The sequence below is a fragment of the Leptinotarsa decemlineata genome, unplaced genomic scaffold (genome assembly GCF_025532065.1).
Source record: "Leptinotarsa decemlineata unplaced genomic scaffold, Ldec_3_MD MMD2_tig00000218_RagTag_RagTag, whole genome shotgun sequence".
Lineage (NCBI taxonomy): Eukaryota > Metazoa > Arthropoda > Insecta > Coleoptera > Chrysomelidae > Leptinotarsa > Leptinotarsa decemlineata.
Window position 1 is genome coordinate 2,792,156 of NW_027412545.1, and position 21,001 is coordinate 2,813,156.

At 33.4% G+C, this 21,001-nt stretch overlaps 3 protein-coding genes across 4 annotated transcripts in view; 1 reads left to right on the forward strand and 2 right to left on the reverse strand.

Moving 5' to 3' along the window:
- Positions 1–1,526, forward strand: part of corn (microtubule-binding protein cornetto) — a 100,492-nt gene extending 98,966 nt beyond the window's left edge. For both annotated transcript variants that reach the window (XM_074173266.1, XM_023168365.2), the window contains exon 9: positions 674–1,526. In XM_074173266.1, coding sequence (XP_074029367.1) covers positions 674–865 — 192 coding nt within the window. In that variant the 3' untranslated portion in view covers positions 866–1,526. The remainder of the gene's footprint in view (positions 1–673) is intronic.
- Positions 1,527–3,492: 1,966 nt separating this feature from the next.
- Positions 3,493–16,573, reverse strand: Bre1 (E3 ubiquitin-protein ligase Bre1). The gene is made up of 12 exons (XM_023168366.2): positions 16,170–16,573; positions 14,629–14,815; positions 14,388–14,576; positions 13,001–13,488; positions 12,775–12,948; positions 10,700–10,914; positions 10,423–10,645; positions 10,166–10,371; positions 9,957–10,110; positions 7,008–7,235; positions 4,868–5,192; positions 3,493–3,967 (listed from the first exon to the last, which is right to left on the reverse strand). The coding sequence occupies exons 1-12, from the start codon at positions 16,314–16,316 to the stop codon at positions 3,588–3,590; spliced, it is 2,916 nt and encodes a 971-aa protein (XP_023024134.2). The 5' UTR covers positions 16,317–16,573; the 3' UTR covers positions 3,493–3,587.
- A 2,927-nt stretch (positions 16,574–19,500) lies between these two features.
- LOC111512266 (uncharacterized) lies at positions 19,501–20,695 on the reverse strand. Its single transcript, XM_023168363.2, has 4 exons — positions 20,507–20,695; positions 20,072–20,274; positions 19,851–19,992; positions 19,501–19,673 (listed from the first exon to the last, which is right to left on the reverse strand). Exons 1-4 carry the CDS (start codon positions 20,595–20,597, stop codon positions 19,558–19,560), a joined length of 552 nt encoding a protein of 183 aa, XP_023024131.2. The 5' UTR covers positions 20,598–20,695; the 3' UTR covers positions 19,501–19,557.
- Positions 20,696–21,001: the final 306 nt, after the last annotated feature.

Consider the following 21,001-nt stretch of genomic DNA (forward strand, 5'->3'; position numbering starts at 1 on the left):
AAAATTGAGAAATGGTTGAATGACCTCGATTTAAAAATCAACTTAGAAAAAAATTAATGATTTTCAAGAAGAAAAAAATATGAATAATATAAAACTGAATCTAAAAATTGAAAACAAACTAATCAAGCAAGTTGAAAAACATAGTCAAGTTGTATAAATAAAATTGAAAAATCGATTTACGACTGCTGGGAGCAATCATAAGTATACATTTTTTAGATAATCGCTCTGCGAATTAAATATCTGTGAATTAGATATCTCATTAAAATTTGGTCAACCTGCACTAAAAGACAAAAAAATATAATTTATTGTTTAATGAATTAAGCTATAAAATAATATAATAAACCATGGGATACTCCATCTTTGGAAATATACAAACTGACTAATGATATGACTTTGAATCATTTAATACTCTTCGAAAAAGCTAAATTCCTATATGAATTGTCTAAAAATCAACTGAAAAGTAATATTCGATTATTGAAACATTCTAAATTGCATGATCATAATATAATAAGTTCCAATAATACTCATCTTGATGTAATACATACTACCAAAGGAAAAAATAATCAGATTTCAAATTGTTTATAAGTTCTGTACATCAAAAAGCAAGCCTGACAAAATTTGACCTTGGACCCCAGATGATAAAGAGTTACTAAAAGATTAAAATTGTTTTCAGGTACTGCAGAGCATTCAACCTGTAGTTCAACAGTGTGCGTCTCTCGGAAAACTGCAGAGGGATTTAGAAGAAATTAGCTTTCAGAGTGCATCGTCAGTACCTTTGGTACCTTCGGATTTTAATGCTAATGCGGCCTTGTTGCAGGCTGTGGCTGGCTTAGAAATAACATCCGCTATTAATTCAACTGCCTGAGTATGGTACATGAAAACGTTGTTTTTGATAGGTTAATGTTTGTAGTGTCACGCAGTTGTTTAAAAGGTTTGTGAAAAATACAGGATGAGCTAACTATAAGCAACACCATCCCCAACAGAGTTTTAATCACCATAAAACTGAATGTTTACTTTAATTTTCGTTTTTTAAGTAACATATTTTACTGATTTTTTCATATTTTAGCAATTGAATCAAAATTATGAAAAACATTGTTTATACTTCTGTTATTTGTTGAATTGTTTTATTTAAACATTTTTCTCATAGATTGTGAATTAGGGTTGTGAAAAATTGCCATTCAATTTGTAGCATGTATTTTAAGCGTTATCTAAATTTAACATCTTGATAATCATAAAAGGCTGAATAATGCCATTTACTGCTTCCACGTCCAAAGGAACTAAGAATATTTCATTTTGATGGTATTATTTTATACTGAGCAATTTTATATTTAACATTTTTTACAATAATCATCAGTTCTACAGGTTAAAATTTCATTTTTTTTTGATATTCAATAATGTAAACCGCACACTTAAATTCCGCGAAAGGAAAATTTAAATGTAACAATATGAGTGGTGCATTGACAAAATTCGTATTTTTCTGAATGTATTATATTGCCATTATTGTAAATAAATTTATTTATTAAGTACTTTGCTTATTTAAATATTTTCCAAAGTCATTTATACTATTGTATGTATGTATGTATTCATGTAACTTCAAGCCAAGAGATACCAAGGGTTCAACATGCCTTCTATAGCAATGTTTCCTCATATAAGTAAATCTGTTCAAATTTTAAAGGTAGTCGGAATAGACCTTTACACTTTCCAAAAAAAGAAAATGATAAAATCAATTCTATCCCTAGTTCTATAAAAAAAGGGTTCATTAATCAGTAACGCCCAAATTTTTGCCATTTCGAACAAAAATCAATTCATTAATGAATTGTGTCACTCTCATTGAGACTCACCCCTCCCTTTCAAAATACGTTCCAAAATGTATATGATTTTTGTACAGCAGAAAAAAGTACATGAATTCTGAACATTAAGTCTTTGTTTTATATGAAATGCTTCTTAATTACGGAAGTACCCATCAAATCGACAACAAAAACAGGTTTTTTTTTAAGGACACAAGCATTATAGGAAAATCTTGAAGGCGCTCCAAGAGCTGTGCCTGTGCAAAAGTAGCGATTTAAAGTTGGATTTGTAACGCTGGAGATTAAATTCATTTGGAAAAACGTTCTCAGGGAGATTATTCCACATGAACGTAGTTCTGCAAATGAAAGAGTTCTTAAACAGTGAAGTTCGAGGTGTACTGAGTTGAACCTCAAAAACGAGGAGTAGCCCCAGTCCGTCGCGTATTTCTGATATGTACCGCTCTTGGTGGAATCAAATGTGCAAGTCACTTGAACATCTCCCGTGAAAGTATCTATAAAAGAGAGATAAATCTCCAACCTATCTTCGATGTTCCAGACTATCAAGGTTGCAAGTGATGTTCAGATCTCCAATCAGGTGGATGGCTCTTTTCTGAATTAAATCCAGCAGCTTCAAGGTATGCTTAGATGTGGGGCTCCACACATGAGAAAAATACTCCAAAGAAGATCTGATCTAAGCTTTATGAAGCATCAAAAGTTGCTGAAGTGTATAGTTTTCTGGTTTTTGGGAAAACAGCTTTTTTGCTTTCACTTTGGAAGTTCTCCACAACTTTCTGTATGAAGATGGCGAAGTGAAACCCAAGAATTTTTTTCCCATGACCATTAAATTAGGCGATATGAATTAGTTTCAACTGTTGCAAAGTTCATTTCAAATTTTATAAACAAACTTGTTTGTTGAGATCAAATCGTGAGGTGTACTTTATGAAATTACTATGGATCTTCATCAAGTAACGGCCAAATCAATCATAAAATTCATATCAAATGTGTGAAACGACCATTGTTTTTACTCGAGTTGGGAGAAATACTGACAAAATTCAATCATTCATTACTTTTTTTAGGATGTCCCTCACATTTTTTATTTAAATTATTGAGAAATAGAAAGCAAAAAAAAACTTTTTTCCTAAAAACTAGATCTCTTCCAAAATAGTCTCTTTCAAATGATAATTAAATTTCTACTGCTGCTATTAAGTGAATTTACCATAAGAATGTTTATACGAACAGTCATCATGACAAGAATAAAATTGTCTCTTCAGGTGACATACAGTCATAATGATATGAAACACCGCCTTCCAGCTACCATCTAATTGCCTGCTTGTTTGAATGCTGTACAAAGTAAGTGGCTCTTACAGAGCTTTGTCTATAGCCTTCTGCAATTCTTTTTGACAATAGAAAGCGTGTTTCTACTTTCTTTTTCCTTCTAAATGTAGGAGGGGAAAATTTAATCAGTCAAATGAACTCCATTTTGGTGACAGGCAAAGCTCTGTGTAAGGGACTAGAGATGGACTTCTATGAAACCCTCGTTTTTTTTTGTTTTTCATAAGGGAAGTTATTGTCATTAATTCATCACCAATGATTCTCTGAAAAATATATTTTGTATTCTTGAAAATTTGAGTTCGACATTTGGTTCTTAGGTTAGGTTAGCAAAAATATTCACGAAATATTTTAAACAAATGGGAAAAACTAAGCAGACATTTGAGGGTTTTTATTCCATATATAAAAAAGTTTACGATCAAAAAAAGCATTAACCAATCACATGTACTTATTTTTAGTTCACAGAAAAACTTAGTTAGACAGATATAAACGGTGATAATCATTCGCACCAAATGCACAATTACACTTAGGACATTTCCTCTGCCTAGTTTCATATCTCGTTTTGAGACAATCATAGCAGAATACGTGGAAACATTTTGAGAGGACCGCATCTTTCCTTTTTACCTTACAAGACGGACATGTAAGTGTTTCCTTATACTCCCTTATTTCTTCCATCATAACCTCATCTAGCGTAGTTCCCGCCATTTCCATCTTCTTCATCCTCTCACCCTTTCGCTTGAGCTGAGCAATTTCTTCTTGAAGTCTTTTTGTTTTGTAAGCTTCTGCTTCAAGGGAGCTCGTTTTCTCTGCCACGACTTGTTGAGCTTCCTTCATTTGGGAATGATATTTTTCTGAAATAAAAAGAACTGTAGTAACAGTTTGACCTGAGTGAAAAAATAATAGAGGGCACTTATTTGTATTTCATAAGTACAGCTTCCCATCATTTATTGATGAAAATCACAAGATAGAGACCTAATACTCAGCTTTTTTTTTATGTATTTATTTTTCTTTGAGCCGAAAGATGAAACAAATGACCCCTATTAACAGACTAAGTACGCTGCATTAGAGTTTTCCAACTTAAAGTGTTATCAGAATGAATATCCAAAAATGTTATAGTAGTACCCTAGTTTTTTCACCATTCAATTCTTGCAAAATATGAGTTTCTTCTGTGTTGGGGCAGAAAGAATTAGTTAAAAACCGAGTTGTCATTCATTCATAAAGTATGATTTTTTTACATGATCAACTAATTTGATCAACCAAGTATTCTATATTATACACTCTTGTAATTTGAAAAGTAGTTTGCCAAGGTCAAGGCAGTCAAATGTTCTACTGAAATCACAAAAAATCACAACAGGGCATTTCCCATTGTCTAACAACTATAAATTATACTGATGAAATGAATGATTCACTGTTAACATACTGTTACCACTTCTGAAACCATGTTAATCATGAGAAAGAATTTTGTTGTTTTCTAGAAAAACAATGAGTCGATTCAAATAAGCAAATTCCATGATTTCCAAATCACTGAATGTACCTTGATGTGGCAATATATTATTTTCATCACCTTTTTTATGTACCGAAAAATATTTTAACAACAAATTTTGAATATCAGAACCACAATATTTACTATTTCCTAATTATGTTTTCAGTGAAGTATTAAGTTCTTATTAAAATTATTTTGTTTAAATTTTTCACCTGTTGTTACTATTATAATTAAAAAAATTGTACACACTTTGTATACTTGTACTTACCTAAATGAAGTTTCAAATCGGCTGCAGACTGAGCTGATTCGATAGCTTTCCTCTTGTGCATTTCCATAGCTTGCTGCCTCAAAGTCAGCTCCTTTTCCACTGTGGCAAGAGTGTTTTGTAAAATTCTTTCTTTCTCTTCCAGTTTTCTGACAACAAGGTTTGCAGAATCCACCTGGGTAGTGAGTGTCCCAACTTGTTCCTTCAAAACATCTTTTTCTTCTCTCGCCAGTTTATGCAATTGATTAGATTTGATTCTCTCAGACATAAGTTTGAAATTAGCATCATCTTTTTCTCTGAGTTGTTGTATCAATCGCGAATTTTGTTCCTAAGAATCCAAAAAAGAGATACATATATAACCTCAAAATAAAATTCATTGGTTGTTAAAATTGTCAGTGATATATTTTAGCAAAATCGTGTTACTGGAATAGCAAAATTAGTCCGATAGAAACTTGGAGCACTATTCCGAACTTGAAAGTTGTATAACCTCAGTAACTATTCGTATTTTATACTGTTCAAATTTGACTGTTTTTGGAATAAAGCTAACATATATTTTAGCAACAGTGTTCAATAGTTTCTTTCAAACTAATTCTAAAACTAGTTTTTTAATACTAATATTTGCTTTGATACTGTTTCGACTCATTGTTATGTGATAAGTGATATATAGTGGCATCCTGATAAAACGACCTTCAAGAGACCGGATTTCCTATAACGTATTAACCAGAGGACGCACAAAAAGGCAAGATTATTTCTTAAGTATAGTATATACGAAGTCAATTCGAATGGCATAAAAACTGAATAGTTACCGAATGTCGGCGGTTTCTTTGTATGGCATGGGAGGCGTAGTTTAGTTTTTTTAATTTAATTTTTTTATTAGTAGTAAAGAGTACATTAGTTCATTAGTCTTTTATTTAGCTGTCCGGATTGATATCATTGGACATCATGTCACACGCGTATTGTTCACAGTTCTCGATTGTTATGAGTAACTAATGCCTATCAATAGCCCTCGCCCAAAGGCTCAGTGGTATGTCATCCTATTGTGCTTTGCACAAAACCAGCGTGTTTGTAATAGTTAAAAATTGTCCCTTGCTTGAGTTGGTTCCAGGCATCTTGAATCATTAGAATAACATCAAGAACAGTGATTTGGGTACTTAACACTGTTGCAGATGCCTAGAAACTGGATCATTTTCAGGACAAGGTTTTTACGAACATGTGTTTTTAAAGCTACGAATAACCCCTTGATCCATGGGTTGCAACACTGATGTCGTGGGTTATGCTTTTCATGTCTGCAATATGGGAATGTGCTGGACAGTTGTCAACTAACAGCAAGATTTTCTTGTTATTTTTCGTAAGTTCACAATTCCATGTGCCTACCCATTTGGTGAAAATGTCAGCCGTTATCCAGGCTCTTCGATTGCTCTCACAATCCACTGGCAAATGCCATAAACTTTCAAAACGTCGGGAACGTTGGGATTTTCTGATTAAGAGAAGTTTTTTTAACTGTGCCGTTCATGTTGGCTGCCACCATCACAGTTATTCTCTCCTTTGATAATTTTCCTTCTGTACATTTTTCACCTTTGAATTTCAACGTCTTGTCCGCGGTTAATTTAGAAAAAAAATTCTCATCTGCATTAAAAATTTCAAAGACAAAGACTCGCCAGCAATCTTTACCACTAACGATGTTGTGCCTTACTTTAACTGTCTAGCAAAAAAGTTTGCTTTCTTTTGTAGAAGAGGTCCATTAACGGGTATTTCCCGGTAGCGCTGAAGCTTGAACCACTGTAAGAATGCCTTATCCAACTTCCCATGAGTAAAAAACACGTTTGCATTTCAAAACATTGGCATTGGCAACTATTGGAGAATGAGATATGCCAAACTCTTTGCGAGGGCTGCATTTGATTCACCGGCTTCTAATCGGTGTTATATTGCACTTTTTTCTTCAATTGTATTGGTATAGGTACATAGGCTGTGTAAACAAAACATTGCGCGACGTTTAAACCGAACGTATTATCATTAAAAACGGTCGCTAAAAGGAGTTGGTCGTTTAAACCGGAGTCGCATTAAACAGTTATATTTTCTCAATACCTAAGTACGAAACTCAAGTTGAGTAAACATTATCGCCGCTAAAAACGGCGTTACTAACCTGCATATCTTCAAAAGCTTGCCCTGTAACTTCCATTTCATTCAACAGAGCCTCCTCTTCATGCGATCCAACAAATGGCCTCATTTGATGGAGTACATTATGTCCACCCCAATTTCCATCTGATGGTTTATGATTAGCCACTTGTTTTTGTAATTCATACTTTTGCTCCTCAAGCTGCTTGATTTTCTTCATCGCCTCATCTTCAGCTAATTTCCTCTTGTCATCCCTCTTGATTTAATTATAGTTGTAGAAAATCATATCGATCTAATTAAATACAATTTTTCCTAAACGAAGTTATGTTCAAATATATTTAGCAATTCGTAAAGTGAATAAACAAATATGTTGAAGATATTTGAATATTTAACTTGCAGAACCATTGAGGAAGGTCAGTGATAGAAAAATACCATACCTGCATAAGATTATGTTTAGTTATTCAGAAAACACAAAATTTGACTTTTGACTTCATTCAGGAAACTTTTTTGTTGAAAATCAAAATACCAAATATATTTTTTAACAAGTACAGTTAATTATTTTTCACTATTTCTATCATTCGAATAATTGATTTTGTCAGTGAAACATACACACATCGGAAAAGTCTAGGGATATTTTTAAAAATGGCAATAATTTTTTTTAGATCGCTTTAGATCGGGAAAAAAAAGTTGACGGGTGATTATTAAACGAATGTAACTAACAACAAAATTTATTAAATGGTCAAAAATACTGAGTGCGCATATAAGCAAAACTAAAAAAAAATATGGCTTTGGCACCCCGAAAAAAAAATCATAATACAAAAAAAATTGGAATCAGTACAAAGTATGGCCTCTACGCTGGTTTATTACGGCCCTACATCTATCATGCATTGACAAAATGAGATTGTCAATGTCTTGTTGAGGTACATTTGCCCATTCAGCGATTAAAAGCTCTCTCAATTGAAACGTTGTGTGAATGTTCCCCATATGTGGAGTAATTCTTCGTTGAAGCATGTCCCACACATGCTCGATGGGATTCAGGTCCGGTGATTGTGCCGACCATGGCAATACATCAACTCCTTCGTTGGTGAGCCAGTCAGTCACTAGACGCGCGACATGTGGACGAGCATTATCGTGCATTAGGTGGAAGTTTTCACCAACAGCACCAGCAAACGGACGGACGATAGGTAGAAGAATGGTGTCGAGGTACTGTCAAGCGAGCGATTTGGAAAAACGAGATCGGTTCTGCCGCCGATCATGATTCCGTCCCATAGCATTACTGTACCACCTCTGTATGTGTGGACTTCCTGGACGTGTCTCAAACGTTCATTATTTCCAGGTCGTCTCCACAGTCTTACTCGACGAGAATCTGGATGAAATCCAAATCTGGATTCGTCTGTAAACAAAACTGTGGCCCAATCATTTGCATCCCAGTTTTGATGTTCTTGACACCACTCTAATCTTCTACCGCGATGGCCTCTCGACAAAGGTGGACATCTAAGCGGCCTTCTGTTGTGGAGATCTGCTTCATGCAGTCGATTTCTGACAGTATCACGACCAATGGTTACCTGGTGCGTCTGCTGCAACACGTTAACCAACTCAGGTGCTGTGATTGTCGGTTGTCTTCTTGCGGTTAAGACCAAAAATCGGTCTTGAACTGCAGTTGTAGCGCGTCCTCGCCCTGGATGTTGTTCGGCTGGACTGCCAGTTTCACGGAAACGCCGCCACAATCGACTGATAACACTTTGGGAGACCCCCAAACGAAGAGCTACATCATTTTGTCGCATGCCACCTTGAAGAAGCCCTATTCATCTCAGCCAATGGTAAGTGATGGCATTCCATGTTAAAGCACAGTATTTCCAGTTTAATTGCTGAGCAAGAACTGCATAGAATGTACAAACCCGACACTTTCAGATTATTCATTTTAGCCGAAAACCTACAGTTTGTAAAAAACTTGATAAAAGATTAGTTACCGTTTTTGCAGGCTTTGTTCAACCCATAGAAATCTACAGGGTGGTCGAGTGTACCAATTTAATCGAAATTAAACGACCTCATGCATTTATTTTTATGATATTTAATATGTTATGAAAATATCCCTAGACTTTTCCGATGTGTGTATATAAAATCTTTTACAAAGCATAAAAAAAGATTTCACAATTTTAGTAACAACAGCCATGCTAATGTCAAATTGATAAAAAGTGAGAATTAAAAAACTTTCTAAAATTTTATACCACTTTGTATTTATCTGTAACTAATGTTAATGCAGTTTCGTCCTACAAGTACATTTTCAAACGAATATAATAAATCCTCTATTCTTGTTTTCTAATTTTTCATGATGATCTACCACGTAGTAGGTAATTTAATGTCATATTCATTCAGAAGTGTTTCATTTCTGTTTATTCAGAGTACATAATAATTAAACTAGGGACTAGGAATACCTGCCAGATGAAGGACTTTAGCGACCTAATCAAGCAAACAGAGACTTTTAACTTGACAATTTGGGTGATGTCAAATATTCGTAGCTGATAATCTTCTAGTATATGAAATGATATACTTGCTAGTGACAACAGACAAATTATAATTTCCACATTTGGAACATAACCTTGTCATACTGCACTACTGTAATATAAATGTGTTAACTGAACTTATTTCATTTTCATAAGTTGAAAGCTCTGGATTTGTAATTTCAAAGTAGTGATATCTTAAAATTACTGTGAATAGAATATGATGGCCCATTTTCATATATTTATACAAATTCTCAACTGATCTGGATTCATTCATCTTTCATATTAACAAATTTTAAAATCTCAAAAAAGGCAGTGGATTCGTTTTACTTCTGGCACTCTCTAAAAGAAATAATTTTTCATTTTCAATAACTTTCCATTGTTGATAATACGAAACAACTTCTACTCGTATTTGAGAAGTTTTGATTTGGCAGTGTGATTTTCAAATAATAGAATTATTGATTGTTTAAAATAACCTGCAACTTCTTTATAGTTTGCCTAAGTTCTTCTAGATCAGTTCGCAGCTTCTTTTCTGCTGCCATAAGCTGAACTTTATCCCTTTGCTCTTTGCTAACACCTTTGTACATATCGAGAAGCAATTTCATCTCCTTCTGTTCATTGAGCGCTTTTCTTGAAAAAAAAATAGGTTTTCAAAATTCCTTCATCTGATGGACACATTACTCACTTTAATTGATTCTTCAAATCTCGTACAATTTCACTTTCAACAATTTTAGCCTCTTTTGCTCTCATAGCTTCTCTGTGATCCTTTTCAGTCTTGAGTACGGCTTCCTTTTTAATAATGTTTTTTTCCTGCTTCACGCCTTCTTTTTTGATAGTTGGTGAGCCACTTGAACCCGCAGCTTGATCTTTGCCTTCAGCATCATCAACTTGCTAAAATATTGGTAAATCAAAATAGTAATAGGTTTCAATTAAAAAAAATACCTCTGCATTATCTTCTTCTTTTTTTACTGTAAGAGTTGGTTCTTCTTTAACTTGCTGACCATCACTAGTGGATGTATCTTCTTCTTTGATTTCCTCTTTTTTGATGTTTTCTTTCTGATCTTGACTCGCTCCTTGTGCTTGAGTGAGTTTCACTTGAAGTTCTTCGATTTCTTTTCTCAACTTTGGAATTTCTGCATTAGCTTCTTTGTACTTCCTCTTATATCTACAAATTGATTATTAATAACAATCCCTGCAGAATTGGGTAAATTCTGGGTACCTATGAACTTCTCCCTTGAGTTGCTGAGTGTTGTTTTGTAAAGAAGTGATTAAATGCCGCATTTCTCTGTTTATTGGACCTGTCTGTTCATTTGCGGCCAAGTTCTGTTCAAATTCGATTCTTAACATTTCATATTCTTTTCTCAATTGTGCCAAGAAGTCTTCCAGTTGCATTACCTCCTGCCTTAATTTCTTTTGTGCAATAAGTTCTTCTCCCTAGAAATGTCAATGAAATGAATACTGAAAGGTAGAATAGAGCACTTGACTCTACAATGATTCTTAATGATTCACCTTGAGAAGCCAAAGTAAAATTTTTACTTTTACGTAGAAATCTCAAAATTCCATATAAATAATGATGATATGAAACACATATGAAACACATTCATTGGAGTATTGTATTTTGAGCTGAGTAAACAGGCTTTTTCGACTCTTTTAATTATAGAATAAAAGCTTTTAATGTTTCTATTCAGGCAGAAAAAATAATCAAATTATTTGAAATGGATTGACGACTCAGTGTATGTTTGAACACTTAAAGGAATATTAATTAAACATTTACTTTTATATCAGGTCTCTTCATTTGGCCAATATTGAATTAGTGAATTATTTCAGATCTACATCAACACCTCTTTAAATAGCCAAAAATGCTAAATTAGGACCTTTCCTGGAATGCTGTATGTCTTCTACCACCAGAAGCACGAAAACAAAATTTTTCAAAGACTTATGAATATTTTGATTGATTCTTTCATTTCATAAAAACATCTCAGTTCAGATAGGAGGAGCTCTTTATTAAAATATCAATATTAAAATATATTTTGTATACTGAATATATCTGTTTCTTTTCCTTGAGCCTGGTCTGTATTTCCTGGCTAAGGATGTCACTAATCAACAAATTGAAACTAGTTCCACATATTCATATTAAACTTTACTTTCACCTCCACGTTTGGAGGAAACTATGTCCTTCCTGGCAGCTCAGATACTCTGAAATAGGTGATACTGCTTGACTGAAGGGTCTTGAAAAGTAAGTCACATTGTGCTAGAACCTTCTAAGTTCTAGAAAGTCAAACACAAAGTTGAAGACTTCCATTCTTGGATCAGTCTGTGCAATGTTTTGTAGAGTTGTAAAAGTCTTTTCTACCTTATCCAACAAAAACAGGGTGCGTTTAGCGGATTTAATTTTTTGAAGTACAAAAAACATGATTTCAATCAAAGTAACAGTAATACAACAGTTAACAATGCACAAGTTCAATATATGTGCATTGTAGTGCATGTAAATTGCAGCTGGAACTTCTTGCATACATGTCATACGTTCTGAGAATAGTTCGTAGAAGAATGCTCCATAACGATACAATTTAAAAAAATTAAAATATACTATTATGGTCTGAACAGTGGCTCTTGGCAAATTGACTCAATTTCATATATTATGCCAACTATCAAGCCAAAATACATAAACATGAGTTTAAAAAATATGCGATTGATGACCTTGCAGCATCGCGGGGTATAATAGTACGACTTCTTCATTGTGAAGTAAATCTGATAGAGCTAGTATAGGCATAAGTCGCTCATACCTAATGATATTCAAAAATTACTTAAAAAGGCTTTAAAGCAAGTTACTAAAGGTTACTGGAAAAATGTATTCATTGGTGGAAATCGGACAACATTACTGATCAAATCATTGAACCAATAATTACATTTCTAGACATGTTTCGCTAACACTGTAACAGTAGAGAGGAAGCTACGGCATTGTTGCTGTTGAACTGAAAAGCAGTTCTGTTTCATACAGATGTGTGGGCCTAAAACACTCTTCGATTACTTCACCATTTTGACCACTTAGCCTAAAAAAACCCTCAAATATGCAATAATTTTTGGTACAGGAACACATGAAATCGAAGATACATTGAGTGATACTAAAATTTCCCCTAACTCTCAACTTCCTATTCTTGATTTTCTCTATAAAACCATGTGGATTGACCCCACATTTGAACTTAAATGGAAATAGAGCACATTACAAACTATTTCATTCATTATTTGGTAATTTTATTCCTAGGGAAACCTATCTAGGTGAAATAAATAACCAACCTCCATCATTTCAATGTTTCTCAAATGGGCATTTTTGCTTGACTGTGACTGTTGTCGGGCTTCATCCAATTGTGTCTTTAACTGCATCGATTCATTATACAGTACTGAAAATTGGGACTGAAGACATTTGTACTCCGTAGTCTCAACGATAACACTCTCTGGCAACTGCCTGATCTGTAGAAATAATCATTAAAACTCACATAACATATTATAAAATGGCACTCACATCCATTTTTAGCTTCTCAACCTCTTTCAAAGTTTCCCTATGGGTTTGATGCAACTTATCCAACTCTTGAAGCCTATTATTGGCTAACTCTTTCCACTCCTCCACTTCTTTCACAAGATCCTCAAGTTTAGCTTGTGATACGCTCGTTTGTGGTGCTTGTGGTTTCTGTTCTTTGCCTTTATTGTCAGGGTCTCCATGCAGTTGGTGATATGCTCTCAACTTCTCCACAGCTTCAGCAAGATGTGTCTCAAGCTTATCATTTCTATTGCGAACTTTCTCAAGTTCATATTGCAGGTCATCAATTTGATTTTTAAGTTCTGCATTTTCAGTTTCCTTTGCAGTTAGGGAATCTTGCAGTTCAGAAACTTTCAAGCTATTTGTATGATACTTTTCATGAAGGGAAGTGTGGAGAGCTTGGAGATTTCTATTTTCAGCCTGTAGTTGTATGTTGGTGTCTCTAATGGCTTCATCAATAGAAGGTGCTTCCTCTAGATACATAAACAGAGATTACATTTATAAAAGTGTTTTATAATACAGCATCAGAATACATTTTTCAAAATAAAATAATAAGGACAATTGATATGTTCAACAAAAAATATCTTATCAATAAACCTAAGATCATGAATTGTACAAGGTCTGTTAATACTTGCAACTAATGCAAACTATAAACATAACAAACTGCATACCAAAAGACAATAATGACAAGAGATGATTAAAGCTTTTACTAAAGCAAAACACGCCTCGAGAGACAGCATTTTTGTTCTCGGGAGGGAAAATATTTTTCAACAGATTCGTTTCACGCCAGAGGTTGAAGATTCTACTTTTCAAATTTATAGATTGAATTGAAACTATTACTGTCATAATTTAATTGAAACACTACAGAAACGTAGATATATTTTTAATCTTCTATTTGAAGAGTTCAAAGCTGTCAAGAAAAACATAGTACTTTTCCTACATCAGCACTAAAGAACTAAAAAAAAAAAAATAATGTGGCCTTGAAACTATATATTGAAAAGTTGTTATATACTGAAATTTTAATTTAAAATTGAACATTCAATTGAATGAAATAATTTATTGATTTATCAAAATAGTACATTTTTCTCAAAACCAAGAAAATTCAATTTCCAGCTCTATTATAATTTATGAATAGGTAAGTGTACAAGAAATGAACCAAGTTGATTAATATATACAATATATTTTATGAAAGACAACAAAACAAAACCTGTGATGCCAGATACTCTAGGAGTTGGAAAAGATTGTGTTGTTCTACGTTAACTGAAAAGTTTTCAGAAGATCAAGTAACCGAATCTCGCATTTTCTACATACATAAGGAAGAAATAACAAAATATGTTACAACAAAATATCAGTAATTAATTAAAATGCATACGTCCTTCAAGCTCTCCTTTAAGAGCTAATGTGATTTTCTCATTTCTCTGCATCAGTCTGTCAAACGCTTGTATAACTTTCGCAACGGCCCTTCTAGATACTTGAACTCGATTAGCCAGTTTGTCATTTAGTTCATCTTTATCCCATGTAGACAGTTGCATCAAAAAAGAAGTAGTAGCTTCACTTTCATCTACAAGAAAAAACATAAACTTTCATGATATAGCAATCAAACTCAACTATACTTTTGGTTTCAGACTCATCTGCAGTTTCTGCATCGAAACGCTGCAAGAGAACTCGAATATCCTCATTGAGTTGATTCCAATAACGATTAACAACATTGAGCATTGCATCGTCTTGAGTTTGACGTTTCTCCAACTGTTCTATCCTTTGTCGTAGTTCCTGCTCTGTTCTACATCTCTGTTCAAATTTCTACAGCAAATAATTTAAATAAATAATATGGTTCAATAGGCATTTATAAATAAAATGAATGAAGCATTCATTACCCAACAATTTACAGAGCAATTTCAAACAAGAAATAAATGAATAAACTCGGTATCTACATAAATTTTGACTTGAGGCCAATTTTTCAATGTTTGTTTGAAGGTGGTTGACAATTTATATTATATTAGACAGTGGAAGTCCAACTGATGAAATACACGTATTTTTAAATAATCACTAATTTTATTATAGTTCATGAACATCAGGGAAATTTAAACTTTGAGCTTGATGTTAATTTGTGCTAGTAAACAAATAAACCAGTAGTTTTGTCGATATGTTTGTTGATTCTGTTCTTGAGAGTTTGTACTCTGCATTTCTCTGAATAAAAAAATGTTTGGGTGAGTTTATTCCATAAAATCAGAAGCTGATAAATTTTAGGAACTTCCTCTATGCTTTCTCAATGGTACAAATATATTGACTGCACAATTATTGTGCAGGTCTTCCATTACCTCGGTATGCTGCAGTTTTACATTGTTGATTTAGTATCTGTTTTGAAAACTATTACTCTCTAGACAACGTCATTCCATTTGGATAAGTTTACTTGGAGCCTATTTATTATAGACAATTCATGAAAATCTGCAGATTCATGCTATCAATTAAATTACTGATGAGGTGAATGATTTCAAGTCATCAGCAAACATAAGTCTCTTAAATTCAATAACTGAAGTAGGAACAGTAAAAACAATAATGGATTCAAATTAGACCCCTGTGGTACACCACTAGTTGCTATATAAGCTTTTCATTTGTAAGCGATATGTTTTGCAAATTCACATAATGAAGGCCCATGATAGACATGATATGAATATTTGCAAAAATTTTATATTTTTAATCTCATTACTTCAAAGCATTTACCATTTACCTGAAAGGTTGAAGTTCAAAGTGTTATAATGTGGAAAGTTTGAGGAATAGCCAGAGAAATGTATGTGTTTGAAATTATTTTCTTGCTTGTCTTTCAGGGAGTTCTGTTTTCATAGAATATCATGGTATCGCCAACAAAACTTATGATATCTCCTGTGGTAAGTAAAATATAATAAACTTTACAGTTAGAATACGACTCTAAAAGCATTATATGCATTCTGGAAACACTTGCATTCCACAGATCGTGTGAGAAAAGTATGTTGTTTATTATGTTGAAATCATTAAAAAAATGGGTACACTACATAATCATGACCCCTACAAACTAGTGTTTCACACAGAAATTGGCTGAATATCGATAGGTGATAGAAAGAAATGATATGCTTTATTGAGAAGTATTATATAAAATATTCTAGAATAATATACATACTTGTGCTAGTTTTTTATTCTGAAACTGTAAAACTTTGATATCCATTTCTTCCAAAGTGGAAACTGGTCCAATTAAATGTGGTTCGAAATGAATTTTCTTGATGGGAGGCTGGCCACTGGAGCCTTCCTCTGCTTGTCTCTTAGACATTGTTGCTAAGCGTTGAGCAGATCCTCTAATTTATTTCAAGCTATAGTTGATTATAATTCAATTTAAAAAAACAAATACCACAATGAACACCTGCGTGCCTACAGATGATTACTTTAGGATATTGCATTGGTTCTTCAATACCTACATATCGTTATAGTTAATATACTAAATCGATAAAGTCAAAATAAATTAAATTTATTAGATTACACGAATTGAATAACACATCCACAAAACCGCCATTTGCCTACATACGTTTTTTGTAATATGACAGCTGACAGTAGTGTTCCAATGATGCCTAACCGAAAAGCGATATGTGCATTTACGTGGATTCAAAGACTTTTCTTAATAATTTTCACATGGCTTGTGTAAGGATACTGTGGTTAATGTCTAGATCACATAAGTACAATGGACTTATCGATAGATCAGTAGGGGTGATGATGCTATATACTTGGGGTATCACACGTTAAATGGTAGGACCTCGTTAATCCTTAACTCGCACAAATTTCAACGCTGAGGGTTGTCGTTCATAAGGGGACAACAGCTGATTAACGAAAAACCATTTTTTACAATTTTTCAACTACTTAACACAAATTACTTACACACACTGTAACTGCAATATTCTCTAGGACGAGCATCATCAGGAGATAAACGATATTATAGTATATAGAACCATCACCTGATGATGCCAACTTATCGCCTGATGATACCAATTTGAGGTAACGTGCGTTGAGAAAGTGTTGTAGTGGGAGTGCTGCTTGTGTAAGATTAATTGCATTTTATACTAGTTCCAATTCTACCTTATGGTGTACACCTGTAAAATTTCATTTTGGTAATTATTTAATACAATACAATAATGAAATGTACAGGTATACTCGTATTATATTAACTGATGGTATTTTTATTTCTAGTCCTTTGGAATCATATTTTTCCAGTTGAGGATATTCATTTGGTATTTTTCGAAATAAAGTTCATTGAACTGTTGTTGCTGTAGCCTTTCAGTAAAGCTTCCAAGAAAGACAAAGGACGAATTTCGTTGGGCGAGGTCGTTTCAACAGAACACCTTCAATGAAATTTCCTAATAAAGATTATTGTGAGATTCACTGTGATGGATTTACGAAACCGATATACGTGTTTCGCTAAAATCATTAGCTATTACGTATGCTGCAATCAGAAATCAATGTTACCCATTATGTTACATGTATGAATAGGTAGATCAACAAGTTAATGATTGTTACGTAATAATTATTCTAATTTCTTAAAAAATAGAAGTGTCAGTGTGGGGTATGAAATCAATAATAATCTGAGCAAGCATATTATAAATAATAAAGATGAGAGTTTGGTGTCAGATATATCAGGAGTTTATAAATTGTCGTGTGGTTCATGTCTGTTTTTCACATAGGTCAAACTGGAAGATTATTCAAAGCACGCAAAAAAGAACAGAAAGAAACAGTTTCCAGGGTGGAAAAATAAATTCAACATTTGCTAGTCACCTCGTTACAGAGGAACATGAATTATTGATTCATGAATTCAAAACTCTTCATTTCCAGAAGAATTGTTTAAAATATGAAAATTGATAACTTCGAAAGTGGCCAATATCTTATTTACGATCAAATTTATTTGTCACTAGATAACCATTTAGTCCCCTTAAAATAATTACTTTGTAACAATCATTAATTTATTAATCTTTTTTTATCGATTTAAATCTGCTTTTACGGGTGAATTAGGTATATTGTATCCGCCTTTTTCAGGTCGTAAAATTTAGTCTAGAGTTAAAGATCTGATTGAAGTGTAAGTAATACACTTCAATCAGTAATAGAGTAAAGTAATAAAGTTGGAGGTGATCTGCTAACAAATCACCTCCAACATCAAGAGCACTTCCTGCAGCGGGTGCCAAGAGCTCCGCCTTGAATAAAGGCAAGGAACCGGCTGTCTCTGCGGGAAAGCTGCCTCACTTGTGCACCTCCACGGAGGAAGCCCAAGAAGGTTTAAGAAGCCGCGAAGGTTTAAGACAGTAATATCGCTGCACCTTCCAAAACCTTCGCGGAGACCTACGCGAGACACCTCAAGGTTGCCAAAGAGAGTGTGTGTTCGGCAAGTCTTGGCCTATACCTGCAATATTAAGGAGATGTCTCCTAGTGACATGTTCACCTTCCTGGAAAGGACAGGATGGATGATGACCTAGGACAACTCCTCGGGAGAATGGAAAATGGGTCACAAGTGGCCTGAGTGCTGTGAGTCTACACTTACCCTCCCCACTCTACAGATAACAGAATACCTAAAGTTTTTGAAGTATGAAATTGTTATAATTCAGAAGTAATTTATAGTCTTGCTTGAGGAAGCTACTTTATAGTGAAATTACGTGTTGCTGTTTTGTAATCCTATCAGAGTGAAATTCACCATATAAGTAAGTTTTGGCATGGATTTTCATCAAGTATCGGCTAGTTCCATAAAATGTTTCTCCTTTAGTAGCTTCCTTTTTATGTTTGATGTTCATGGATTGAGAGTTCTGTCAATCTCATAGATGGCGTCGTCGTGAGGGATGATGACATATCCTTTTCCTACTCAGGTTTGTCTTTAAGGACAGTTATTGAGTCCAACAATCCATCCGTGGATCAGCCTATGGTGGGTCCAAACAGCACTGTCTGAGTTAGATCAGTAATGCTTTATATTTCTGCTCAGGTTTCTACCCACACCACATCTCACGGTGTGGACATCATTTTGGTTATTGATACCAGCACGCCCTCCATACTATCAAAGATTCTATCAGGAAAATGGTCAAACCGGCGAAATATTTTTTATGTGTAGGAAAGTTAATAGTAATTAAAGAAGTTTTCCTAAACAATATTCCCTTTTGAATTCAAAAAGTCCCTAATTGAAATGTAGATACAAGTTCGCTGTAGTTACTTTTATTTGCAGTTTTACAAGATCTATCAAGAAATTCAAAAACTATGGCAACATTGTCAGAAAGTAGATTTTTAATGGGACAGTTTTGACATACAATCAATATTTTGACAATGACAATCACCTCTGAATTATTCTTTTTGAATCTTGTGATCTGAAATTATAATATTTATCTGTTTTCTGTATTATTGTATTGAACCTTTTGAATAAATTTTGTGACTTCCTTTCTACTTTTGTAAATACCTCAAAATCACTGATGGGAAACTTGAATAAAAAGAACAGATTTGATATATGACAAAATATATATTTGATATGGTAAATACAAAACATTAAAACTAAACTACTGACTATTGTGTTTGGCTCTGGGAGATACAAATGGAGAACTAGCTACTGGGTTACCAAGACTGAAGTCAGCAGATAGAAATGTGCTGTTCAGAGAACCCTGCTGACTGTTATCTGAAAAAAATTGCTATCATTGCAATAACATTCCACCAAGATTTGAAAAGCTATTTTACAGATAACAAAAAAATTACGATGACTTAATGAAATCCACGTTTCTTGTTTTTTGAAATAAGCAGTCAAATAAATGAAAACTTTAAAGATTGACTCTGAAAATAAAAGTGTTCAGCTCACCAATGTTTTGGTTTTTATTATTCGAAACCATTTTCTTTATTCCCTGTGAAATCATTTTCAGATACCTGTTGAATTCATTACATTCTTCACTAAATCTCTCCACATCTTCAACATATTTGTACACTGGACTAAAATTCAAAGCCTGTCAACAAGTGATAGAATAAATAACCTAAACATTTTGAAAAATGCATTATAATTATAAATATGATAGCAAAACAAACCTCATCTAATTGTGGATTGGCCAGTTCTGCAAAGTGGTTTATTAATTGAACAGATTCTTCTTTTATATTGATCAAAACCTTGGCCGACTGTCTTTCAATAGGTAAACTATTATCAGATTTGTGTTCATGAACTACAAATTCTATTTCGTCAAGTAGATTTGAACTAACTGTGTTAACTGTTCTTAAAGTATTCGTTATTATATCTGAAAAGAAAAAAATAAATGCAATATTAAAACTTCTGTTGGCTGCTTGTTACCATTATAAAATTGGAAGCTGTCTCAAAACAGTTTAATGAGGATTTCTATATATAGCGTTTTGAACTTGATACTAATTATATTTCCAAAATATGACTATTTTTTTCAGGTCATGAAAAAATAGTCATGATTTTCTTCAACCCTCCCAGTGACTTTCCTGAAAATTGATCAATCAACTTACTATCTAATTCTTTCATAGTGTTAAATACATTTGATAACTCTAATTTTTCAACATTTTCAGTTGACTTCTGTAGCTGGCTATCATCATCCATATTTATTGTATTTAACTAGTTTAAACAGAAACTAATTTTATATTGAGTTATTGCTATATTAATTTTTAAAATAATAAAACCGTTGACGGATGTCAAAATTGACAGTTGACATCTTTGACAAGTTAAAGCTTACAGAAGAAGAAGACGTTTGAATCAGTTACAGAACTCTTATGATATGAATTTATCAGTCTTGTGAAATAAACTTGAAGAATTCATGAAATAAACGAAATGTGAGTTTTCTCAAAATAACCGATGTTAATGGTAATCATTCATAGGAAGGACTGTCATTTGCCATTTCCTTGTTTTCATTAAAGCAGGTTATAAAATAATGTATTACCCGTGTTCCTAAGACGGTTGAATTGATGTTATTAACGAGATAATGTTGAAAGTTGGTGAGGTGCTCG

Excerpts from the sequence above, each read along its gene's own strand:
- Bre1 (XM_023168366.2), bottom strand. The coding sequence starts at position 16,316 with ATGTCTAAGAGACAAGCAGAGGAAGGCTCCAGTGGCCAGCCTCCCATC. Across the intron at positions 10,646-10,699 it reads CTCAAGGGAGAAGTTCATAG|ATATAAGAGGAAGTACAAAG; the intron begins GTACCCAGAATT and ends ATCAATTTGTAG. Across the intron at positions 5,193-7,007 it reads AAGCTTTTGAAGATATGCAG|GAACAAAATTCGCGATTGAT; the intron begins GTTAGTAACGCC and ends TTGGATTCTTAG.
- LOC111512266 (XM_023168363.2), bottom strand. The coding sequence starts at position 20,597 with ATGGATGATGATAGCCAGCTACAGAAGTCAACTGAAAATGTTGAAAAA. Across the intron at positions 20,275-20,506 it reads CACTATGAAAGAATTAGATA|ATATAATAACGAATACTTTA; the intron begins GTAAGTTGATTG and ends TTTTCTTTTCAG. Across the intron at positions 19,674-19,850 it reads TAATAAAAACCAAAACATTG|ATAACAGTCAGCAGGGTTCT; the intron begins GTGAGCTGAACA and ends AATTTTTTTCAG.